This window comes from Antennarius striatus, chromosome 8, assembly GCF_040054535.1.
Source record: "Antennarius striatus isolate MH-2024 chromosome 8, ASM4005453v1, whole genome shotgun sequence".
Classification (NCBI taxonomy): Eukaryota; Metazoa; Chordata; class Actinopteri; order Lophiiformes; family Antennariidae; genus Antennarius; species Antennarius striatus.
In genome coordinates, this window is record NC_090783.1 from 13,385,324 (window position 1) to 13,412,753 (window position 27,430).

A 27,430-nucleotide genomic window follows, 5' to 3' on the forward strand; every position below is an offset into this window, starting at 1 on the left:
CTGCCACCCAATCCACATGGTATTACGATGGTATTACGTTTGTGGGAAGGTTATTACATTTGTGGGATTATTACATTTAAAGCTGCATTTTTTTATTACATTTGTGGGGTAATTACGTTTGTAGTCGTTTTTACGTTTGTGGGGCTAACAGCATCCATAACACGCATTGGTTCTTGAGTAGTGTAGAGAGATGTCACGGTTATTTGAATCTGATTAGTGTGTTTGGAGCTGTTCAGAGTGAGACGAATCTCTCCAAATGGGATTTGAAACTACCTCCCAAAAGCAGTTTAAATCTGTCTTTGAAAACAATCGAATTTTATGTGGTATGTGACTGTTCAGACTGAAAAAGAGTCATCCGCTCCCAATCTGGATTAAGGCTATTAAATCTGAACGCATTGTTCAGATTTAATCAGCAGCCAAAATTAGATTTTTAGCCCATCCAGATTGAGGGTGGTGCTTTTCTGTAGTCTGAACAGCCACATACCGTGTAAAATCTGTTTTTTTCTAGATTGAAACCACATAGGTAGTTTCATATTGCATTTGAATGGATGTGTATCAGTCTGAACAGCTCCAAACACACCAATCGGTTCTGACTGTTAGTGACGTCACTGTACACGCCGCAAGAGGTGTGTTCCGAAGTGTAGAAAGACGCCTCTGTCCCAATGTTGTTGTTATGACATCCTGTCAGATCAGCCAATAATGTGGCCCAGTCTGAACAGTGCAAGATCCAATTCGGACACTTGATAAAAACAGTGTGGACAGTCAGCCCTAAAAATCAGACATGAAAATGAATGTGATTGGAATGTGATTTACCTGCAGTCTGATGCAGCCTTAGTACATATTGATCAACTGGGTAAAACACATATTTACTACCCTGGTATATTATATTTAAAAATTAAGGGTAATATCAATTTGAAGCCCTGGACAACCAAAACAGAAGTGTGTTGGAATCATGCCAGCAGCTGCTTTTTGTGTTTCAAAGTGCCTAAAGAACAACTTTTTTTTTTCCTACAGCCCGCTTCAAAGCAGTGATGTATTATAATTGTCAGTGTGTCTGTGTTTGTCCATTAGTCCTTTCGTCCGTCCGTCTGTCCGTTAGTCCACCAAATATCTTTGCAAACGTTGCAGATAGAAAAATGAAACAGCGCCAAAGGGGATGAAAATGAGATGATCTTGACCTTGAGAAAACTACCTCAAGATCAAATTTTAACTTTTGTACACTCAGGAACTGGATAAGAAGAAAGATGAGGGAGAAGGCCAGTGTGAGTAAGACTAGATCAAAGCTACGGTCAGAGCATTAGCTTTGATCTTTGACCTATGCAAGGAGGTCAGGGTAAAATCTTTAATTCAGGGGTAGAGCAGAAAGTAGAGTATAACTTTATTTATACCTTAAGGAGGTTCCGTCAGGGAAATTAATTTCTCCGTCGCACACAGCACAGTAAGTACACAAAACACAGAAAAAGCACACAGAAAGTATCAGCACGTAGAAAGTAGTACAACACCAAATAGAAAGAGTAATAAATAACCCATCAAGAATAAATAAATAAAAAAAATCATAAATAGGCATAGAAATAAAAAATAAACAGGCCTGGTTAAGTATGGGTATAGAGAAATGTCTATAGTGTTTGTATTGTTTTTGCTGTATTGTCTGTGTCATCCCTCAGCTCTTGTGTGGACTTTCTTCTTCTTCATCTCCCCCAGAGAGGAGTTGATCAATTTAATGGATCGGGGGATGAAGGAGTTCTTCAGTCTATTTGTCCTGCATTTAGAAGGCGCAGCCTCTGGCTGCTCAGGCTTCTCTGGTTGTTGGTAACGATGTGCAGAGGGTAGCTGACATTGTCCATGATGTCCAGCAGTTTGTCCAATGTTCTCTTCTCTGCCACCATTGCCAGAGGGTCCAGCTTCATCCCGACCACTGAGCTGGCCCGCCTGATCAGCTTCTCGAGCCTCGAGAGATCTGCCTTGGTCACGCTCCCTCCCCAACACACCACAGCGAACGAAAGGAAGCTGGCCACCACAGACTGATAGAACATCCAAAGGAGCTTCCTGCAGATGTTGAATGTCCTCAGCCTCTTCAGAAAGTACTGTACATCCTGTCCCTCCCAAAGTCAATGACCAGCTCTTTAGTTCAGGAGGTGTTGAGCTACCAGACTGTTGCTGTGACACCAGTCAACAAAGTCCTTCACCAGGCATCTATACTCCTCCTCATTGTCCCTGATACATCCCACCATAGCTGTCTCATCTGCGTACTTCTGGATGTAACACAGTTCTGAGTTGTAGCAGAAGTCCGCCGTGTACAAGGAGAAAAGGATTGGAGACAAGACAGGGTGTAACTAACTTCCTATGAATGTTTAATGGTCATTGGAATGTCCAACAAAAGAAGGTACTTCTTTTGTGCTTCTTTTGGAATGTATGTATCTATATTGCCTGTCTACAGTAGAACATGTGTTTGTTGTTGTATTTTTTGCTAAATTAAATATTTGCGATTTTTTTTTTTCTCGACAGGATACAGACAGGAGTACAGGCAGATAAAGCATAAGTGAAAGTAGAGGTAGAAAAGGCCAAACAAGGGGCTTATGATGACTTTTATGCTAGGTTGAACAGTAAGGAGGGAGAGACTGATCTATACAGGTTGGCAAGACAGAGAGGCAAAGATGGGAAGGACGTGCAGCAAGTTAGGGCGATTAAGGATATACTGTAGATGGAAGTCTATTGACAGGTGCCAGTAGTGTGATGGGAAGATGGAAAAAAGTACTTTTAAGAGTTGAAAAGTGAGGAAAATGAGAGAGAACAAAGACTAGAAGAGGTGACTGTTGTGGACCAGGAAGTAGAAAAGATTAGTCAGGATGAAGTGAGGAGGGTATTGAAGAGGATGAAGAATGGAAAGGCACTCGGTCCTGATGATATACCTGTAGAGGTTTGGAAGTGCCGAGGAGAGGTGGCAGTAGAGTTTCTGACTAGGTTGTTGAACAGGATAGCGAGAAGACAGGATTGTTCAACAGGATCTTACATAGTGAGAGGATGCCTGATGAATGGAGAAGGGTGCTGGTGCCAATTTTTAAAAACAATGGTGATGTACAGAGTTGTGGCAACGACAATAAATACTACAAATATGTACAATTTCATCCAGGATTAATAAATTATCTATCTATCTATCTATCTATCTATCTATCTATCTATCTATCTATCTATCTATCTATCTATCTATCTATCTACAGGAATAAAGCTGATGAGCCATGCAATGAAGTTATGGGAAAGATTAGTTGAAGGTAGACTAAGGGCAGAAGTGAAACATTTGTGAGCAGCAGTATGGTTTCATGCCAAAAAAGAGCACTACAGATGCAGTATTTGCTTTGAGGTTGTTGATAGAGAAGTACAGAGAAGGCCAGAGGGAACTGCACTGTGTTTTTGTAGATCTGGAGAAAGCTTATGACAGGGTGCCCAGATAGGAGCTGTGGTATTGTATGAGGAAGTCTGGAGTGGCAGAGAAGTATGTTATAGGACATGTATGAGGACTGTAAGACAGTGGTGAGTTGTGCTGTAGGTGTGACAGAGGAGTTCAAGGTGGAGGTGGGAGGCCTAGAGGAAGACCACAGAGGAGGTTTATGGATGTAGTGAAAGAGGACATGAAGGTAGTTGGTGTGAGAGAAGAGGATGCAGAAGACAGGGTTAGATGGAGGCAAGTGATTCGCTGTGGCGACCCCTAAAGGGAAAAGCCGAAAGACAAGAAGAAGAGTTGATAATTTTTATTGTTAAGGTCTCATGAATACACCAATCTATTTTGAAAAATGACACAATTAGTTTAATTTCACAGAGGTACATTTGTTTTTATTTTACAGTTTAAGTGTGGATGTGTAATTGCAGAGAAGTATGCTTTGTCAATTAAATAAATAAAAAATTCAATCATTACAGTTTTAATTTAGTGTCCTGATTTTTTAAATATATTCCACCAATTTATTCTTGGATATTTTTCATGATAATCCAAATTATATAGAAATTTTGTTAGAGCAGTCAAAATCGTTGTCTATGGGAGTTTCAGTAGTTGCAGAATTCTGGGATGCCGAGTGTTAAGGTGTGTCCTTGTGTGTTTGTGTATGTCTGTTTGTGCATGTGTGTGTGACTGAGTGACAGTGTGAGACAGAGAAAGATAGAGAGAGAGAGAGAGAGAGAGAGAGAGAGAGAGCGAGCGAGAGACAGAGAGAGAGAGAGAGAGAGTGTGTGTGTGTGTGTGTGTGTGTGTGTGTGTGTGTGTGTGTGTGTGTGTGTGTGTGTGTGTGTGTGTGTGTGCATGCGCTATGTAACAGTTAAAATATCTAAACAGTATATGAATCATTAATGTGAATTGAAGTGTTGAAAGTGTCAATTTAAGAGCAAGCAGAAAAAAAAAGAAGAAAAAAAAAAAAAGAGTGGAGTGGAGCCAGTAACATGAACAGTTTTCAGCTCTGTCTGGTCAAATACACTGCGTAACCATGCAACAAGACAAAACAAGAAACAAGTTCACCAAGTAACCTTAAATTACATAAATAGAGGCAAGATGAAGAAAACCTAAGGATAGCAGCGTAAACTACAGCGAAGCCACGAACAGAGAGATCAGTTAATCAGTCTTTGTATGGAGGGGCGGGCACTGTGTGTGACTAGCCAATCACTGAGGGTGACAACAGTCAGTCCTGAGAATTTTACGAGCACGAGTTTTGACAAGTTTTACTCATATCGTACGCGTATTCATCAAAAATGCGTTATCCGTACCGGATACTCGTCTGGAATGAGTACAGTATTTTCTGCACTATAAGGCACACTGGATTATAATGCGCACCTTTAATGAATTGTTTATTTTATAGTTTATTGCATATATAAGGTACACCAGATTATAAGGCGCATATAATACAATTTTTTAAATAGATTTAAAAAACTAGTGGCTGTAGTTGCGCTATCCGTCCACTAGATAGAGCATTCATGACTGTGAGTACCTTTAATCAGCTGTGAACGTCCCTATTGTCATGTCATTGAGGCCATTCTGAGGCCCCGTCCACAGATTTTTTTGAAAACGGAACTTTTTGAAAACATATCGAAAACGATTCACGTCCACACGTCAGCGTTTTCAAAAAAACTCCGTCTACACGTAAACGCATCAGTGCGTTTTCGAAGACGGCTATAAGCGTCCCAAACAATGTGGTGGCAGTATTGAGTCAAATTTTATCCAATAGGAATCCTCTGTGTTTTGTTGTCACAAAACGCCTGCAACAATGCTTCCATCAACAAGGTTCGTAGATCCAACATGTTTGTACACACGGGCCCATAAATATGATGTCACAGCAGTTTTTGTCGCAGGCAAGACGTCAGCGTTTTTAAAAAGTTGCGGATACACTGTCCACAGGACAACGTAGACCCAGCGTTTTTAAAAAAAATCCACCTAGGCCAGCGTTTTCAAAAAGTTCCGGCATCGTGTGGATGGGGCCTGAACTTCAAGGAAACCTGATCACTTGATCACTTTGCTATCTAAGAAAGAAGTCAACACGCTTGGGCTTTTTCCTTAGCTGCTGAGATTTACTGATAAAAGTACTACAAAATAATGTAATACAAAATGATCTAAAAACATAGTCAAATTAGATTTTACTACCCCTAGCAAAAAGTATGGAATCACCAGTCTGGACGAGCACTCGCTCCGACATTTTATTATGTAGAACAAACTCAGATAAAGTATGAAAAAATAATAAAGTTTTCAAAAGTGCAACTCCTTGGCATTCATAAACTCTAAAATGAAGTAAAAACATTATTGTGGTCCTATAAATGTTATTTTTATATGGCAAGTGCAGGGAAATAAACATGGAATCACTCAATTCTGAGGAAAATAATATGGAATCATGAAAAACAGATGAGGAAATAACAATCAAAACACGTCACTCATATTTAGTTGCACCACCTCTGGCTTTTATGACAGATTACAGTCTCTGAGGCATGGACTTTATGAGTGACAAAGAGTATTCTTCATCAATCTGGTGCCAACTTTCTTTGATTGCAGTTGCCAGATCATCCCTGCAGGTCGGAGCCTTGCTGTGGACCAATTGTACTTGGTGTGAACAGCCCACATCTTTGGCAACCATATGTGTAGAGTTACCTTCTTCAAGAAGTTTGATAGTCCTGTCTTTTGGTCTCAAGAGACATCTCTCTTGTTGGAGCCATGTTTCTTGCAAATCCACTTGGTCCAGCAGCCCTCCAAAGTGTGATAACTGCACTGTTTTTAACTGCTGACTAACGAGGAGATCTAATCTGAGGCAGGTGCCCACTTAAGGAAAGGAAATTGACTGGGTGTGTCCTTATTTTCTACTCAGAATGGACTAATTCCAAATATTTTTCCTCAGAATTGAGTGATTCCATATTTATTTCCCTACACTTGCTCTATAAAAGTCACATTTATTGACCACCACAATGTTTTTTCTTCATTTCTTTTAGTGTTTCTGAATGCCAAGGAGTCGCACTTTTGAAAAATTATTTTTTCATGCTATTTATCTGAGTTTGTTCTACACAATAAAATCTCGTCCAAGATTGGCGATTCCATACTTTTTGCTAGGGGTAGTATTTCTATAGCTCTCAGTGACGTGTGGTGAGGTTCACGGAGGTAAGACACCGACGTAAAAGTCAGTTGTAGGAGCCAGACAAAGTGGTGTATTTACCACTCTGTCTGGCAAAATACGCCCTATTAAAAAACCTGACATTAAAAACTGGTTAAATTAATTATGAGTGTACCACTCAATTTGAACAGGGCAGATTATTTCCTGATCTGAAGTTCGAAGCAGATATTTAAGCTTCGATTAAGCTCCGACATTCGTCTTTATTTATTAATTAAATTTTGTTTCAATCAATAGTCCAATCGGAGGTGAGGTGCAGCTATTTGCTGCTGTGTGTCCTAAACAATTTTTTAAACAGTTTTTAATGTCAGGCTGATAATTTACTGGCAAATGCGACGCTGTTTTACTCATAGAACTGACTTTAACGTCGGCGTCTCACCGCCGTGAATCTCACAGCACGTCACTGCCAGACAGAATACACAAGCCTAAATGGCCCCCCTGCCCCTGTAACATGTTTTTTCAGGTATCAACTACATTTGCAAATCAATTGCAGCACACCAGACACCTTTGTCTAGCAGTGACTCAGCTCTTGAAATTTCAGAAAAGGCTGGAAGTTCAAATTTGAGGGTCTTTCAGTCACCGATAAATTCCGTGTGAATTGGGCCGTGTAAATTAGAGGATGGCGGAGTCCTGCAAAATAGAAGCTTAAATTCCGTAAAACAAACGTTTGTGAGAGAGTGAGAGTGTGAATGGAAATAAAATACCACTAGGTATTTTTATTTCATACTAAAACAGTAGGATTGTAAGCAGCAGACTGGTGTGGATGCAAAGTCAATAATTCTCCCCTCGAAAGAGTTGAAGTGAGAATTACCACAACAGAAAATTGTTTTGCTGCCCTACTGACAGAAAACCAGTTTTTAGAACACCCTAGGTGTTGACAGACTGGACTAAATTGTTTAAAAATGGGGCAAATAAGTAAAATAAAACCCCAAAATACACTGCAGTGTAAAGACTGAAAAACAGGATCCTAAAAAAGTTTAAAATTTAAGACAGAGGATAATAGAGGATAGTATAAATTGGAGGTCATTTTAAACACATAAAAATAGCAGCACTTCATGAAATAATAGTAATAATAATAATAATAATAATAATAATAATAATAAAGGGTAGCTACAACATAATGGGGAAAAAATAAAAATAGATAAAAGAAATAAAAGAAATAAAAAAGAAAAGTATAAACACAAAGTAAGAAAAGGAAAGTATTATCACATATGTCCGATTGAAATAAAATGGGCATATGAATGTATAAATTATATAAGTAATTGATATAAACTTTGTGGTGAGTCTTTCAGTGTCTGTTATATATTCTCTGTATACTATAGGGGTGAGCCGCTCAGTATGAAAGTGTCATACCAGCCACCTGGCTGAAATAAGGTCACCCAAGTTAGTATGTGTTTGATAAGATCCAACCATATATGTATGGGAAGATCAGTGTGAGTGTGCATTGTGAAACTGATAAGCCCATTGAAAGTATAAGCATAACATTTATATTACCCACTGAGTCAATTCAAATTATGGGGGATATATGTGGTTGTAAATGTTTTATTTTGGCACCATATCATAAAAAGGGGTTTACATTAATGGGAATATTGAACAGGAATTCTTTAGAAAATTTGGGCACGTTGATAAGAGAAAGTAGTGAAAGAAAAGAAACAGGAAGTCAGCAGGAGCCTTTTATCAGAAAGGAGAAAAGATATTCTATCAGGAAGGTTTTAGAGGCAGCTTTGGAGGTAGAAGACATAGAGGAGGAGTTGGAAGAGGTGGACAGAAAAAGAAAAAAAAATAGAGGAAGAGTTTAAAGTGGAATGTGAAACAAAAGAAGTTCTAATAAACTTGCAAGATTTGTTTTTGATGGAGTAAAACCAGAAACATTGCTAATGGTAAATGGAAAACCTGTGACTTTCTTCTGTGACACTGGTGCATGAAGAATGATATGTAAGGAGTGTATTCCAGACTCCAGACAGAGTAACCAGAGTGTGATAGTGAGATCTGCTAATGATAAAATGTCCGCAGTACCATAATCAGAACCTGTTTGGTTGAGAGATCCCCAAGGACAGTCCTGTCAGATGTCCATATTAATGTTTCCTGATTGTCCTGTAAACCTACTAGGCCATGATGGTCTGCTATTGCTAGGAATAGCATTAATGCTAAGTTTTGAGGGAAACATTGTATTAAAGAGAAAAGCGGAGCTGCAAAAAGGAGACATTTCTGTTCTCCAGGGAACTGGTGAACTGTCTTATTATTACTCCCTTGATGTTCCAAATAAAAAACCTCATCAGACAGCCACAGCTCCGATGACATATGGAGAAAAGATGGTACCCAAACCACAGGACAAAATGTCAGAGAAGGATCTGCACATCACACTCTGGTGCAAAGCTACACCAGGCCCTGATGAAAAATATGAAAAGAGTTTAACTAAAGCCACACCAGCAAGAGTCACTGTAAGATATGTCTATTTAAATGGAGAGGCTAATGCAGCTGCAGTAGTAAAGTTGTTATTAGCAGAGACTTACTGTCATTGAAACAGGATGCATATAAAGGTATAATAATTTAACAGCTGCAGGTTTGATAATGAAATGTAATGATTCGCCATACAATACTCCAGTTTTCCTAGTTAAAAAAAAGCAAGCAGTGTCCGTAGGATGGCGCATGGTTCAAGATTTACAGGCCGTAAATAATGCTGTCTTTCAGAGACCACCATGCGTCCCAGACCCTTACACCTTGCCATATTCACTCAGACCAGATACCAAAGTGTTCACTGTTGTAGACATCAGTAATGCATTTTTCCTCTATGCCTGTTGATAAACAGTCAGTTTTGGTTTGCATTTCAACTGCCTCATGGGTATAGAGAGAGTTTAATCATTTACTCTCAGACAATGAGTGCCAGCATGGAAAATTGTTACCTCCAGGAAATAGCCAAATCCTGATTTATGTGGATAATGTTTTGCTAGCATCACCTGACGAAGAAACATGTAAAAGAGATATAGTGGCCTTATTGAAACATTTGGCCGGATATAAAGTGAGTAAAAATAAATTACAGATATGTAAACAACAGGTGAAATACTTGGGACATAATCTGAGTGCAGGAGGAAGAACAATAGTAGAAGACGGGAAAACTGCAATTCTTCAATCGCCTAAACCACAAACTAAAAAGCAGATGATGTCATTTTTAGGCTTGACAAATTATTGTAGAAACTGGGTGCCAAATTATGCAGAAATAACCTCACCTTTGAGTAAAATGATATATGATGAAAACATTAAGATAACATCCCCTCTAAAATGGACAGTAGAGGCTGAAGATGCCTTTTGTAAAATAAAGCAAACTCTGGTATCTAGCACTGGAATCTAGCCTTGCCAGATTACAGTAAACCTTTTATTCAGATGGTAGATTGTAAAGGTCATTTTATGACCTCAGTTTTGGTATAACAATATGGAGATAAAATGAAGCCAATAGCGTATGTCTCATCTATATTGGACAGTGTGGCATGTGTATTGCATGTGTTAAAGAGGTCATTGTAGTATCCATGGTTGTGGAAACAAGTGCTACGATAGTCTTGTTTCATCCTTTCATTTTGAGAGTACCACATGATCTGCTCCTGCAGACTAATATGACGTTTTTATCACCTGAAAGACATCTGTCTTGCATGGCAACATTGTTATCTTAACCTCATCTGACTATAGAGAGGTGCACTACGTTAAATCCAGCTACATTGTCACCACTTCCTGAAGATGGGACTAAACATGATTGTCAGGAGGTAGCAGAAAAGACAGCTAAAACCAGAAGTGATTTAAAAGATCAACCACTTGAAACAGGAGAAGTGCTATTTGTAGATGGTTCCTCTAAGAAAAATGAACTAAGGAAAACATAAATAGGATATGCAGTAGTAACACAAAAAACTGTAGTAAAAGCTGAACATTTACTGTCGAATTATTCAACTCAAGCAGCTGAACTAGCAGTGTTAACTGAAACATGTAAATTGGTGAAAAATAAGGAAATGAAAATCTATACAGTGGTCAGCATGCCTTTGCAGATAAAACAGCTAAAATAGCCGAAGCAGAACAGATTCATGTGTTAACTATAGAAGGAAAATCAACTTTAGATGATATAATACTAAAAGAAATGCAATAAAAAAGTCCTGAATCTGAACAAGAAATTTGGAAAAAGAATGGAGTAATTTTGTGAAAGAGCATCTATGTACGACCCAGCAATAAACCTGTCCTACCCAGAAACCTATACAAATGGGCGGCTATTTTGAGCCATGGTGTTACACATGTCTCAACAGGAGGGATAGTAGGACAGATACATCAATATTATACCACTTATGCATTTTATGGATTTAATTTTTTTTTTTTTTTAATTGTAGAGCATGCTTGATATGCGTTAAATACAACTTACAAGAGAATTTAAGACTATGTAGAGGATGAGTCCCTACACTTTAATATTCATTTTAAATAATAAATATGGACTTCATAGAGTTAAATAAAAGTGAAGGTAAAGAGTATTGCTTGGTCATAATAGATGCCTTTTTAAAATGGGTAGAACTATTTCCAACCAAACACCCAGATGCATTGACAGTGGCAAAAGCAATTTGTAAAGACATTGTTCCCAGATATGGTATTCCTGAGACAATTTATAGTGATAATGGCGCTCACCTTGTTAATCAAGTTGTGAAAAAGGTCAGAGTAATGCTTCATATCAATTTAAAAAACCATTATGCGTACCACCTTCAAAGTGTTGGTCTAGTGTAAAGAATGAATGGAACGATCAAAAACAGATGAGAAAGTGTAGTGAGGAAGCAGGAAGACCATGGACACAATGTGTAGACTTGGTAAAACTATATATTAATATTATATGCACTTCAGGGTTAACACCCTATGAATCGCTTTTCAAAAGACCTTACCCCAATTTAAAAACCAATGGAAATTTGTTGATGAAGCTAATTTAGCTGATTATTGGAGAAATATCTTGGAAAAACAAAAACAAATTGATGAGAATCCCTTTGTCTCCCAGAAGGAAGTCCAATTAGTTGAGCCAGGGGATCGGCTCAACTAAGCATAAAGAAGAAGCACTGGTATGCACCCAAGTGGGAAGGACCACATTAGGTATTGCTGAATGACCCCCACCGTTGTGAAAGTAGCAGAGAGGTCAACCTGGGTTCATTCAACAAGCTGTAAAAAGGATATTTTGGCTGAAGGCCCGATTGGGGAGGTGAGCAAAAGACTGATAATAGGGTGGATCCAGACGTGTAGAGACTGGTGAGATCCGAAAGTCAGTGAAGATCTTACAAGACACTAATCCTGTTAGAGGGCATCGTATTTCAGTCAAAATGACCCCTAAATGTTTAAAACAGGCTAGAGATGTTGGGTATTGATTTTCTTTTTATTGTTAACTTTTCTATTCGTGTGCTATCTATGGAAGGCATCAAAGCATCACACATTTCAGTGCAAGAAATCAAGTGTGCAAAAAGAAATGTTGCACCAACAACTTACATTCCATGGATAATATCCTGGCTGCATAACAACTCAATAACTACAAAACTAAGACTACAAAACTACAACCTCTGTGAATATTCCTATAACAGCATTGAAAGGATTCTGGAGCAGAACAGAAACTTTGGGTAAACATTGGACAGGCTGTTGGTGGTACTTAACGGGACACATTTTATGATTTGATTGGAGTGCTTTTACCCAGGATGGGCAGTACTAGCCACCTGGTCATAGTGAAAAGGTCATATTCGATAAAGATAGAGTAACCCTCAGCAATCTAGGAGAACAACTTAGATTGACCTTTTCTCTTCCTGTTAGTGAAATACGGCCCCCAAATGGCACACTGTTTAACACATCCTGTTGGGGGTTACTGCTGTGGGCATGGTCCCGGGGATCTGACCCTTATTTCCATGTTGTTGTGTGTAAATAGTTCTATGGAAACAACATAGTCACCTACAATGAATAATTATACACAAGCTGGTGTAAGAGCTGATACTTCCCAATTATACATATGCTAAAACATTCACTTTATTATAATGAACTTACTTATATTGATGCCATTAATGCCATAAATTAGCTGATCAGGTAGCAGGAGGGCTTGAGTCCTTGTTTTGTTGGTGGTGTACGATTAATAAGAATGTAGACCGGATCAACTACATCCATTATAATGTTTAAAAACTGGGGAACTGGACACAGAGTGGGTTTAAGGCTGTTTACAATCAGCTATTAGCAACCCCCCTTGATGACATTTCAGAATAGAATAGCTGTGGACATGATGGAGAAGGGAGGGGTTTGCTCTATGTTTGGGGAGGGGTGTTGCACTTTCATCCCCAAGAACACAGCTGCTGACGGAAGCTTCACCAAAGCTATAGAGGGACTTAGGACTCTCAATGGCAAAATGAAGGAACACTCTGGAGTTGACACATCCATGTGGGATTCGTGGATGGATGCCTTTGGCAAGTATAGAGCCTTAGTGACCTCAGTTTCAGTTTTAATTGCAGTTATCATGGCAATTATGATTTTGTGTGGATGTTGTTGTATACCTTGTCTGTGTTCTCTTGTTAACCGTTTGATTACCACAGCTATTTTGCCTATGGAAGAATGCATGGCTCAAATGTACCCTTTACTCACTCCGGATGGCTACAACGACGATGACAGTGAGGATTATGACTTAGACGTATAAACAGGATCTCTGAGTGTAAGCGTGTTTGTGCTCATAAGAATGAACTGGCAGCTGAAAAGTATTATACAGTAATGTGAGGATTTGAGCAAATATGTGATAAACAGGAGGGAAATGTTAGAATAATGTATATAAGTTATCTCATATTTACTCTTTTATATTCCTTTATTCTTTGTAATTACACCCCATGACCATGTAAATGTTTATATCTGTGTGTAACTGTTTTGCTATGCATTGAGTTATATTTTGAGGGAGTCAACAGCAGCAATGGGATCACTGGAGTGATAGTAGAGGTCCCTTGAGCAGGTTGTGACCTCTGAACTGTTAATTAGGAATGTGCCTGGTTGTTGTCTTTTAAGGAGAGGATGCCATAAAAGAAGAATTATTAACTCTTTAATGGAACTATTCCACAGGTATTGTTTTACTGTTGTTTCTCTGCCCCCATCCCTTAGAAAAATAATGTAAACAGGGACCACCCCAAATGAATAAAGGAGAGGGTTCGGCAGAGACATTTTGAGAACGGGTTGGAAATCTGTAACTGAGCACATCTCTGTCCGTTCTCCTCACGAGTAAAAAATATAAACTGTTGTCTTCTGCTTTTTGTGAGTGTGTTTTAAATGTTCTAGGTTGTTTGAACCTGACAGGCACCTTGGTGACGCCCCTTGACTACCGTTGTGAGGGAGCATAGGCCCGAGTGCCTTGTGAGGGTGCCCTTGGTGGCGTAGTGTGGCATGACTGCCGGCCAGACTGCTGGCTTTTTCAGCGACCATGTTTTTAACCAATATTAATATGAATATTGATCCATATATAAAGTGCATCGGATTATAAGGCGCACTGCGGGTTTATGAGAAAATTATAAGCTTTTATGTGCGCCTTATAGTGCGGAAAATACTGTACTCGGCTCAACCCTAGTAATTAAATTCTGTGAAGACCAGACAGAGGATACATTCTGCCTGTCAAGAACTTAGAAATTGCTGTGTAACATCATTGTATAACAAATTGTAAAGGTTATAATGGGTGTCCATAGGGCATTATCTTTAAGAAAAGCACTCACAATTAAAGAAATTCAACACTCAAAATCATCTCACTCACCTGATGCGACAATAATCCCTGGTGCTGATTCCTTGCTGGCAATATTTCCAGATGTGTAGGGATTTGCAGACACATGAAGACGGAGATGTAATGAGCAGTATGGCTGTAGAAAATAATTCAACAATATCATGAAAACCTTCAAAAGAAGCTTTGGAATACATTTGTTTGCACTCAGATGTATTGCCCCATTAGCTGGTCTCACTATTAATGTTAATTGGATTAAACTTTTACTGACACAATTCTCATTACGATCCAGTAAAATGCCATGCAGGCCATGTTGTGACAGTCTGTATGGAGGAGTATTAAGACTTTGATATTTCCAAACAAATATTATGTGCAGAAGAAGGGTCATACTATTAACTATTGTTAATTGGATTGCCAATTATTAGCATTTTTTTTTCTATATAGTCATTGCAGATGCTTTTTTTTTCAGCAGCAACACAAACCATGAAATCTAGACTCACAATATCCTCGTTGCTTAGAAGAGAGTGATTGATGTACGTGTGCATCCTAGAGTCACATCACATCTACATCAATGATCAAAAAAACATTTAGATTCTTAACTGGAAATTCGACTTGCAAGACTGCAAGAAGTACCTAAGCTTCATATCTACCTTCTAAGAAGCTGGAGATAAAGATGAATCTGCTTGTCTGTCTGACATCTTTCTATGTTGTTAAAGTGAGTGGTCAGCTTTTTGGAGTGCATTAAAATGAACCCCCACCCCCACCCCCTTGTATCTGTTTGGTTGAAAGACATTATGTTGTTGTTTTTTTAAATTAGAAAAAAAAAGATATACACTACATGTGGACACTAGCAGCTTTTTTTAAGTAGCGGTATTCTTTTATACAATATTTTACAGATTTTCAAACCCTCCCATAATCTGATTTTTTTTTTTTTAAATTCTATATGGCTAGCATGTGCAGGACATATACCTATATTAATTATTGGGCAATGTTAACCCCTCAACTAAGGGCCACTGTTTTTCAGATTTTGCTATATACCATCCTGTGGCTGCTATGTAACAACCCACCAATGTAATCTGCTGAAATTCCTCTTTTGGTTTTTATTTATTTTTCGTTACTGTTGTTGTTGTTGTTATTTTTTGGGGGGGGGGGTTGTGTGTTTTTTTTTGTTTGTTTGTTTTTGTTGTTGTTGTATGTGTATCAGTATATTTGTGTGATAGGTTCACCTCTATCTTGCACATGAGTTGTGCTATTATCGTGAATTTGTGAGCCTGTTATGTGAAGCGAAGGGGAAGGGATGTTGGGTGGGTGGGATTTTTTTTCTTTCTCCTTTCTGTGATTTAAATTATTGTACAAACTATTTTCATAACTTGGAAAATTAATAAAAATACCTTTCACAAAAATGAACCACCTTTTAGCTAAAAAGCCTCAGAGCACTCGGCTTTGATGGGAACTGCTCTTTCTGAGCTTGCCTTCTCATTGCTTCTTAGATCAGTCAACTCCTATTAAGGTCTCTCTTTGATGAACACAGACATATAAATGAATGTTGCTTATTTTCATATAGGCAGATACTCACTAGATCACAGTGAATGCTGCTGCCCCTCAGGTCTTTGCTAGGGGCCTGCAGTAACCTCCAGTCTCTGCCTCTGTTGTAGGTGATATGTGTCTTCACTTCATTATCTGTCTTTTTGTTGGCTAGGAACACCCCTTTTATCCCTGCTATCTAGGAAATATAAAAGAGAGCTGCTCAGCACCAGTTTACCCTAGCACACTTCACATATTGGTCAATTACAAAAAGTATAACACATGTAACAGACATAACACAGTAAAAAACCACATGTAGTATTTAACGCTTCTGTTTTCCAAAGAAAACGAAATACAACTACAAACAATGAGTGGGAGGTAATCTACTATCGAGCGATGTTTTAGTGATCAATGTGTGTCTTAGATGAATCTGACTTCTTACTCGAGGCCACTAGGTTTAACTCAGAGATAAGGATGGAGTGACATCAGGAAATGCAATTACACTTCAGTAATTGACAGATACTTCAATGTCCCCTGGAGGAGAGATTTACCACGTCCTATTTTTTGAGTGGTGATCCCAATCAAGACAGTGAATTTGATTGTATCATTAATATCATTAAGACCACAGGAAGACATGAGCAGCATCATAAACAGCCTAATTATTCAATCTAAAGATGTAGTCTGGTGTTGATATAAGGTATTTAAACATCATATACATGTTATTTGCTATTTTGCTAGCTTCACAGTATTCAATTTTAATCACACACTCAGGAGTCTGTGTAGGTTCTCAGTTATCCAGGTCATGGTTATCCAAAGCTGTCTAAGTCAATCCACTGGACATTAAGAAAGTTCTTGAAGACGTTTCATCTCTCACCCAAGAGACTTCTTCAGTTATGAAGGTGGCTGGTCTCGACCCAGCTTATTAACCCTGTGGGGTGTCGTCAGTGCTATTCACATTCCAACAACTGTCGTTGAAACCCGTCTGACTCCTCAACAATTTCTGATGGGGGTGTCAAAGGGGGGTAGTTGAAATGCGAGTTTCATGTTTGTATATTAATGATGGCCATTAGTATGAGACACATCACCTGGGTCAATCTGCTGAGACAATCTTTTCGCGAGTTTTGAAAGGACATGATTGTAAATGGGAGAAAGGTGATGCCGCAGACCAACACTCCTGTTTAGAGATGGCTTCTCCACTTTGACGTGGATGGCTTATTTCACTCCTCTCTCAAACCATCTATCTTCCCTGTCCAAGATCTGAACATCGGTATCCTGAAATGAGTGTCCCTCTTCCTTGAGATGAAGGAAGACTACTGAGTCCTGTCCTGATGAGTTGGCTCTTCTGTGTTGAGCCATGCACCTGTGTAGTGGTTGTTTGGTTTCCCTTATGTAGACATCTGAGCATTCCTCGTTGCATTTCACTGCATGTCTTGTGGATGGACCAATCTTTGTCAGACGGTGTTGCCCGGCTTAAAAAACACAGGAATTCATGGATGAAATATCTTCAAGAATTTTCTTAAGATCCAGTGGATTGATTCACACACTGAGTACTTCTCCATCACCCTCAGTAATTGTCCACACACTTAAACTCATCTAATCTGACACACGCACACACACACACACACACACACACACACACACACACACACACACACACATACAGTAGTTACAGAAACAATATAGGACACAGGATATATCAGTTCTTTGTTCACGGGACGAACCGAAACTGGAGAAACCACGGAGAAGGGGGATTTGTGTGTGTGAGTGTGTGTGTGTGGGGGGGCACGGAATAAGTTTTAAGACCACTCTGCTTCACGATACTTTAAAAATCACACCAGCACACATGGGTTTCAGACCTTACATATTAGTCCTTACACAACATTGTCCCCCCCCCGCCCCCCTCTTTGCATTATGTGGTTTTTATGAAGCAATATTGGCAATTGATCATTAAAGATATTCTCAAACCCCTTAAAAACTATATCCTGGCAAAACTTCCCCCTGACTTTTGTTGATGTCAGCACTTTGAAACTATATGCCCTAGGCCTACAGCAGCAGAGTGTATTTCCAAAATTATAAGGCAAGTACAGTATGTTCCGCACTATAAGGCGCACCTAAAAACCTATAATTTTCTCACAATCCCGTAGCGCGCCTTATAATCCGATGCGCCTTATATATCGATTCATATCAATATTAGTATTGGTTAAAAACAAGACCGCTGAAAAAAGCCGGCAGTCTGGCCGGAAGTCATGCCGCACTACGCCACCAGGGGCATCCTCACAAGTATTCGGGCCTATGCCCCTTAACAACGGTAGTCAAGGGGTGTCGCCGAAGTGGCGGCTCTCACTGAGCTGCTGTCTCACGGCAGAGCAGCCTGCTGAGAACACCGGTGACCGGCTACGATAACGTAGGAACTTTCAACAATTCTATTAATAAAGTTTAACTGACTGACTGATCTCAGTATTTTCCAACCACTGTGGTGCCGGAAATAACCCACTTTATACTTAATTGGTCTAAAAAATGCCATTGTGCTGTAATCTTGATTCTACTGACGGTCCATTCTATTAGTTTGCGGAAACACACAGAGAAACTGGCATAAAGGCAAATGAAAGACCATCAAAGCTGAACTTCCAGCCTTTTCTGAAATTTCAAGAGCAGAGTCACTGCTAGACAAAGATGCCTGGTGTGCTGCAATTGATTTGCAAATGTAGTTGATAGATCTGGGCGGGCGGCGGAGGGGCGCATTCAGGCTTGTGTATTCTGTCTGCAGCGATGTGCTGTGAGATTCAGGGCGTTGACACACCGACGTCAAAGTGAGTTCTGAGTAAAACAGCATCACATTTGCCAGTAAATTAGCATTAATTAAAAAATTGTTTAGGACACACAGCAACATATAGCTGCACCTCACCTCCGACTGGACTACCGATCGATCGAAACAATAATTAACTAATAAACGAACACCGGAGCTTAAATATCTGCTTCAAACTTCAGATCAGGAAATAATCCGCCCTGTTCGCACTGAGTGGTCCACTCGTAATTAATTTAACTACTTTTTAATGTCAGGTTTTTAATATGCGTGTTGACTTCTTTCTAAGATGGCAAAGGCCCTGTCCACACGATGATGGATTTTTTTTAAAAAGCAACTTTTTAAAAACACATTGAAAACGATTCACGTCCACACAACAGCATTTTCAAAAAAATCTCCGTCCACACGTAAACGCAGCAGTGCGTTTGCGAGGACGGCTATAAGCATGCCAAACCATGTGGTGGGAGTATTGATTCAAATTTTATCCAATTTTGTTGTCACCACACACGGGCCCATAAATATGACGTCACAGCGGTTTTCGTCGCAGGCAAGACGTCAGCGTTTTTAAAAAGATGCGGATACACCGTCCACACGACAATGCAGACCCAGCGTTTTTAAAAAGTTGTGTTTTCGTACCGGAAAAATCCGTCATCGTGTGGACGGGGCCAAAGTGATCAAGTGATCAGGTTTCCTTGATGAGGCTCAGAATGGTTTCATTGAAATAACAATAGGGGCATTCACAGCTTTCTACAGGTACTCACAGTCATGAACGCTCTAGCTAGTGGACGGATAGCGCAACTACAACCACTATTTTTTTAAATCAAATTTTTTCATTATTACATGCACTTTATAATTTGGTGCGCCTCATATATGGAATAAATTATACAATAAACAATTCATTAAAGGTGCACCTTTTAATCCAGTGCACCTTATAGTGCAGAAAATACTGTACATTAAATCATCTCTTCCTCCTGTTTCTAAAAAAAAAAAGAGAATTCAAAATAAACTTGCAGATGGGGCACTTTATTTATCATTTGATAGTTATTTTCAGAAAAGAATTTGACAATGAACATTGCATACTTGGGTAGCAGCAGACCAAAGTTTTGGGGTTAGACCTCCTGTGCAGCAAGTACACCCTATTTCATGGCTGCATAAGACTACTTTCATCATCCATATGATCATTTGCTGCCAAGTTGCTTACCTCATATAGATCAACCATGACGTTACGCTCAGGGCCCATTCTGCTGACCACATTCTCCAGAGCCAGGGTATAATAAATCCCAGATGTATCAGACACGTACAGGTTGTAGGTTTCATTCTGGTTCCACTCCTGTACAGCTGCTAACACACAGTTTTCATCTGTACTGATGACATGGAGATCCTGGCATACAGACAAAGGTTAATCAGCCATTAATTTAATTACTATGATACATAATTCAATTCATTTCATGTTCCCGCCAGATTTCCTTGGTGATGTTCGTATTTATTGTTTTCATTTTTTATGTTCACTATATATGACTATTTTTCAGATTTCCAAATTGTCCGTAGGAATGAGTGTGTGTGTGCATGGTTGTATGTCTTTGTGTGTGGCTCCGCGGTGCACTGGCGTCGTGCCCGGAGTGTCCCCCGCCTCACGCCCTATGCCGCGGAGATAGGCTCCGGCTCCCTGTGACCCGCTGCGGCGGATATAGCGGTGGTAATCTGAAGATGACATGACTTTTTTAGTGAGACGGCAACTCAGGTGAATTGGTCCACACCAGAGGTGCCCAAATGATCAATCATAATCTATCAATAAATCGCAAAGGTGTCCACATATGTCTGTGTAGATTCTCAGTTATCCAGGTCATGGTTATCCAAAGCTGTATAAATCATCCCACTGGACTTTAAAGGTCCCATATTATGTATTTTTAACTTAATGTCATTCAGCTGCCAGATGTCCAACTAGACTGTATTACAAATATTTTGACCTAAAGTGATCTGTGTAGTTTCAGGCCTCCGGCTGCAGTATGTTAATGAGCTCCGCTGGTCAATGCCTCCTTCACCTGGGTCACGCCCCTCTGAAGGAGAGCGTTAGGCTAACGAGACACTGACCGGCATTACGTTTGTTATCATTATGGCGTTTGGAGGACCCAACGTGTCGGCGTACATTTATGACCCTGAGTCGGACCCAGAAGCGGGGGCTCCTAAAGAAACAACGACTGTGCGGCTGCAGCAGGACGTTCCTTAATGGTTAGTACGTGTGAACGTTACTTAGTCGGTTCTGTGTTATGTTTTGTAACCTACGTCATCACAGGACCAGAGCATCGTCCAGTAGCTACTTTTTGTTCTACTTCTGCCTCTCATCGCACAGTAATAATGTCATATCTGTCTTATGTATTTTGTATATGTACAGATGTGTTGACTGCTAAAAAGTTGCTGTACTTCTATAAGTGACAGTAAAATCTGATGGTGGTTCTGATAGTTATTACCATGTGGCTAATGCTAGCTTCTGCTCACGGCTAAGTTACTTTATTTTTATATCACGTTGATTTAACCCATTACTAAGCTGTAAAATATTTGAGGCAGTCCTCTGTGACAAGACACACGGAGCTGACACTTGCCACCATCACACCAGGTTAATGTGGAATGATGTAACCATATTGCAGTGATGCCTTTATCTACTCTATTTTGGGGTGTCTTCACCTGTTGTACAGGTGTTCCTGTGGACACTGTGAATGTATGCCAACAGAAGCAGAAAAATCTGCTGTTTGGAGATACAAGTAGCAAGCAACAAAGTCTAATATATTGTATTTGCAACACCTTGATTTTTATCTTATTAATAGACATGTTGAACATTTTTTGGTATTCACAATCCATTTCTGTTGACATATACAAGCATTTATTTACATAAAACAATACATCCAATAACAATAATGAGAACACAGAGCCATCCTACTAGGAAATCAACAACAGTTGTAAAACTCAGGATTGAAAACATTGTGAAATAAATAATTTTTCTGTAGATGGTGCAGACATCTGGCCTATCGCACCTTTGTTGGCTGGTGCTGGGGCTACTTAGGACGCAGAATCCGGGTCGTCATTCCAGCCTGTGTGGTCTTTCGCATACGCCGAGAGTTTCCTGAAGACAAAGGCCACTATGCTGGATTTAGACCGAGTCTTGGTTGAACCTGGTCATATAGCTGGCAATGACCTCCTCCTTGTCCCGACGCTCATACTGGGCAGACAGATTCTCGGGGAGAGGAATGGCCATCATCTTATTTGTGTATGGCATGGGGTCCACCAAGACTTTTTCACATATGAGGTCCAACAACACCTCTCCAAGGAACCATCACCTTATCGTGGTGGAGAGGTTTGTGTGCCCTAAGGACCCTGGGAGTTATGTTGTCAGGAGTCTTGTACTCCTGGTAGGGTCACCCAAGGCAAACAGGTCTCAGGTGAAGGGCCAGACAAAGAATGATTCAGAAGATCCCATGAAAAATCAGAAAGGGAAAAATGTGACCCTGCCGACGTCTGGAGCCAGGCCTGGACGGAGGGCCCGTCAGCGAGCGCCTGGTGGCCGGGTCTGCCATGGGGCCCGGCCGGGCTCAGCCGAAAAGGCAACGTGGATTCTTCCCACCCCTGTGGACCCACCACCCGCAGGGCAGACCGATGGGGTCGGGTGCGCTGCCACATGGGTGGCAGTGACGGCAGGGGGTCACGACGGACCAGAACCAGGCGGCAGAAGTTGGAATGTCACCTCACTGGCGGGGAAGGAGCCGGAGCTCGTGTTGGAGGTGGAGCGTTACCAGTTGGATCTGGTGGGGCTTACTTCCACGCATAGCATCGGTTCTGGATCCAAACTCCTGGATAGGGGTTGGACCTTGTTTTACTCTGGAGTTGCGTCAGGCGTGAGGCGCAGGGCAGGTGTGGGGATACTCACAAGCCCCCAGCTGAGTGCCGCTGTATTGGAGTTTACCCCGGTGAATGAGAGGGTCGCTTCCCTACGCCTTAAGGCTGTGTGGGGGGGGCTCTGACTGTTATTTGTGCATATGCACCAAATATCAGTTCAGAGTATTCGGCCTTCTTGGGGTCCCTAATTGGGGTCCTTGAAGGGATCCCTGCAGGGGACTCCATTGTTCTCCTGGGAGACTTCAATGCACACGTCGGCAATGATGGAGACACTTGGAGGGGCATGATTGGGAGGAATGGCCTCCCTGATCTGAACCAGAGCGGTGTTATGTTGTTGGACTCCTGTGCTAGTCACGGATTGTTCATAACTAACACCATGTTCGAACACAAGGATGCTCATTAGTGTACCTGGTACCAGAGCACCCTGGGTCGGAGGTCAATGATTGATCTTGTGATCGTATCATCTGACCTTCGACCGTGTGTTTTGGACACTCAGGTGAAGAAAGAGGCAGAGCTGTCAACTGATCACCACCTGGTGGTGAGTTGGGTCCGTTGGCGGAGGAAACCTTTGGATAGACCTGGTAAGCCCAAACGAGTAGTGCGGATGAACTGGGAACGTCTGGAGGAGGACTCTGTCCGTGAGGCCTTCAATTCACACCTCCGAAGGAGCTTCTCATGCATCCCTGTGGAGGCTAGGGGCATTGAACCTGAATGGTCGATGTTCAAAACTTCCATTGCTGAAGCTGCAGCTGAGAGCTGTGGTCTCAAGGTCTTGGGTGCCTCAAGAGGCAGTAACCCTCGAACACCGTGGTGGACCCCGGTGGTCAGGGAAGCCGTCCGACTGAAGAAGGAGGCCTTCAGGGGCATATTGTCCCTGGGGACTCCTGAAGCAGTTGCAGGGTATCGACGGGCCAAAAGGACTGCAGCCTCAGCTGTGATGGAGGCAAAACAGAGGGTGTGGGAGGAGTTCGGAGAGGCCATGGAGAAAGACTATCGCACGGCACCAAAGTTGTTCTGGAGGACTGTCCGACACCTCAGGAGGGGGAAATGGGGAACCATCCAAGCTGTATACAGCAAAGATGGGACACTGTTGACTTCGACTGTTGATGGGGGATCAGAGTCAATATCTCTCGGGGCGAAGTCACCGAGGTAGTTAAACAACTTCACGGTGGCAAAGCCCCAGGTGTTGATGAGATTCGCCCGGAAATGCTGAAGGCTCTGGGTGTTGAGGGGCTGTCGTGGATGACACGACTCTTTAACATTGCGTGGAAGTCTGGGACAGTGCCGAAAGAGTGGCAGACTGGGGTGGTGGTTCCTCTTTTTAAAAAGGGGGACCAGAGGGTGTGTGCTAACTACAGGGGCATCACACTCCTCAGTCTCCCTGGGAAAGTTTACTCCAAGGTGCTGGAAAGGAGGGCCCAGCCGATTGTCGAGCCTCAGATTGAGGAGGAACAATGTGGGTTCCGTCCTGGTCATGGAACAACGGACCAGCTTTTTACTCTAACAGGGATCCTAGAGGGGCTTGGGAGTTTTGTAGACTTGGAGAAGGCGTATGATCGAGCCCCAGGGATATACTGTGGGAAGTACTGCGGGAGTATGGGGTGAGGGGGCCTCTCCTTAGGGCCATCCAATCCCTGTACGCCCAAAGTGAGAGCTGTGTTCGGGTTCTCGGCAGTAAATTGAACTTGTTCCGAGTAGCTGTTGGCCTTCGCCAGGGCTGCACTTTATCACCAATTCTGTTTGTGATTTTCATGGACAGGATATCGAGGCGTAGTCGTGGTGAGGAGGCTTTACAGTTTGGTGGCCTGAGGAATGCCTCGCTGCTTTTTGCAGATGATGTGGTCCTGTTTGCGTCATCAGCCTGTGACCTGCAGCACTCACTGGTCCGGTTTGCATCCGAGTGTGAAGCGGCGGGGATGAGGATTAGCACCTCTAAATCTGTAAGTATCTTGGGGTCTTGTTCACGAGTGAGGGAACAATGGAGCATGAGATTTGACGGAGAATTGGGGCAGCAGGAGCGGTATTGCAGTCCCTTTACCGCACTGTTGTCACAAAGAGGGAGCTAAGCCGAGAGGCAAAGCTCTCCATCTACCATTTAATCTTCGTTCCTACCCTCACCTATGGTCATGAGCGATGGGTCATGACCGAAAGAACGAGATTGCAGATACAAGCGGCTGAAATGGGCTTTCTCAGACGGATAGCTGGTATCTCCCTTAGAGATAAGGTGAGAAACACTGCTGTTTGCGAGGGGCTCAGAGTACAGTCGCTGCTCCTTCGCGTGGAAAGGAGTCAGTTGAGGTGGTTTGTGCATCTGGTGCAGATGCCTGCGGGACGCCTCCCTAGGGAGGTGTTTCTGGCACGTCCAGCTGGGAGGAGACCTCAGGGCAGACCCAGGACCAGGTGGAGGGATTATATCTCAACACTGGCCTGGGAACGCCTTAGGATCCCCCAGTCAGATCTGGTGGATGTGGCCGGGGAAAGGGAAGTTTGGGGCTCCCTGCTGAAGCTGCTGCCCCCACGACCCGACTATGGACAAGCGGTGGAAGATGGATGGATGGATGGAGGTACACACACAATACAACACAAAGATATATCTTTACTATTATTGATATTGTTTGATTCATTTCTTTGTTTAGAAAAATTGTGTTCAAAATACATCCTGGTACTTGCTACCAATTTATTTATTTGTATGATTACTTTTTACTGTGTTTTGTTGTGAGCAATTACCAACAGAATTTCAAAACATGTTTGTTTGAAATATTAAAATATTGCAACACTAACAGAACGTTGGCTCTGTCTTGTGAGGTTTGACTCTGCATTGTCTCTTCAAAAGCCTTTGGAAAGTGGATCTTGTGGAGGGGTACACCAAACGTAACGAAATAACGAGCCAAAACAAAATATGACACACATGAATCTGTCTCAAATTGTTTTATACTAAAGACTTCACTTCACTTACACGCAACACGCAAATGCGAAACAAAGGAGACCTTCCTACATAGCCTAGCATAGCATGACTTCATGCTAACAAACAATAAGAAAATATGAGACCACTTATGTCTGTTGTACCTACTGTAGGTCCAGCACGCACACACGTGATCGGGCATGCACGCACACACGCGCAATACACAAATGCGAAACAGAGGCAACTTCCCTACATAGCCTAGCATAACATGACTTCATTCAGGCTAACAAACAATAAGAAAATATGAACCAACTTATGTGCGTATTAGCTTTATACTGTAGGCCAGCACGCACACACACTTAACCCACAAACGCGAAACAAAGGAGACCTCCCTACATAGACTAGCATAACATGACTTCATTCATGCTAACGGACAAAAAGAAAAAAGATAAAATGTGAGCCCAACTTATGTGTGTTGTACCTAGATACTGTAGGTTTAGCACATACACACACATTGGAGCGTGCACACACAAACGCGAAACAAAGCAGTACCATGTAATTAGCCAAATAGCAATTGATCACCCATGCTAACACACAACTGCAAAAAAAGATAAATGTGGTGAGACTTACCTGTAACCAGGGTGCAGTTCCTTGGTCCGGTATGGTTGGGAGTGATCCTTGAATGAGGATCAGTCTCAAAGCCCCATCTGTACTGGCCCTCATTGCTAAAACAGGCTGGAGTGAAGTGGTTCACACGCAAACAAACGTGCAGGCCTTTTAGCCGCACATAGCCATTAAAAATGAAATGCAACCATGCTCTCTTCTGTTCTTCTTTGGATGGGATGAAAAATAAACACTGGTGTTGATTTGTACAATCAACAACTGCGCAACTACCCTGTCTCCTTCTCAAGGATACCATTTCAACAGACTGTTGCCTCACGTCCGACACAAAGAACTCCGTCTTGGGGATGGCCACGCCCTTGAGCATGTCAACCAATCCATATTGTCCAATAGCACAGAGTGCGAAGTCTGACGTCAAGAATACCTATTCTAGCGCTTTATGGTCGAATCGAGTCGTTCAGGGCCATGACTTCCTAAAGCTCCAAATATCTATTGACCACCTGGTGGTGAGCTGGAACCGCTGGCAGAGCAGGGGGCCGGACAGACTTGGCAGGCCCAAAAGTGTTTCAAGAGTCTGTTGGGAATGGCTGGCAGAACCCTCTGTCAGTGAGGTCTTCAACTCCCACCCCCAGGAGAGCTTCTCCCAGATCCCGCAGGAGGCTGGGGACATTGAGTCAGAGTGGACCATTTTCTCCACCTCCAATTTCGGAGCTGCTGCTCGGAGCTGTGGCTGCAAGGTCTCTGGTGCCTGTCACGGTGGAAACCCCCGAACCCGGTGGTGGACACCGGAAGTAAGGGAAGCCGTGAAGCTGAAGAAGGAGTCACGTCAAATCTTGTTGAATTGTGGGACTCCGGAGGCAGCTAAGAGGTACAGGCAGACCAGGCGTACTTCAGCCCAAGTGGTCGCGGAGCCAAAAACTCGGCTCTGGGAAGAGTTCGGGGAGGCCATGGAGGAAGACTATCGGTCAGCCTTGAAGAAATTCTGGCAAACCATTCGGTGCCTCAGGAGGGGAAAGCGGTGCACAACCAACACTGTTTACAGTAGAGGTGGAGAGCTGCTGACCTCGACTGAGGATAGTGTTGGGCAGTAAAAATAATACATTGAGGATCTCCTCAATCCCGCTGTCATGTTTTACACAGAGGAAGCAGAGGCTGAGGTCTCAGAGGTGGACTCGTCCATCACCCAAGCTGAAGTCACCGAGGTGGTTGCCAAACTCCACAGTGGCAAAGCACTGGGGGCGGTTTAGATTCACCCTGAGTACCTCAAGTGTCTGGATGTGCAGGGACTGTCGTGGTTAACACATCTCTGCAACATCACATGGCAGTCAGGGAGAGCACCTATA

At 41.9% G+C, this 27,430-nt stretch overlaps 1 protein-coding gene across 6 annotated transcripts in view; it reads right to left on the reverse strand.

The window, feature by feature from the left end:
• Window positions 1–27,430, reverse strand: part of LOC137600376 (VPS10 domain-containing receptor SorCS1-like) — a 278,303-nt gene that overhangs the window by 125,838 nt on the left and 125,035 nt on the right. For all 6 annotated transcript variants that reach the window (XR_011036931.1, XM_068321971.1, XM_068321970.1 and 3 more), the window contains 3 exons: window positions 19,878–20,057; window positions 15,926–16,072; window positions 14,386–14,488 (listed from right to left, as the gene is read on the reverse strand). Coding sequence is in view for 5 of the 6 variants with exons in the window: in XM_068321971.1 (XP_068178072.1) it covers window positions 14,386–14,488; window positions 15,926–16,072; window positions 19,878–20,057 (430 nt within the window). In the remaining variant the exon portion in view is untranslated. The remainder of the gene's footprint in view (window positions 1–14,385; window positions 14,489–15,925; window positions 16,073–19,877; window positions 20,058–27,430) is intronic.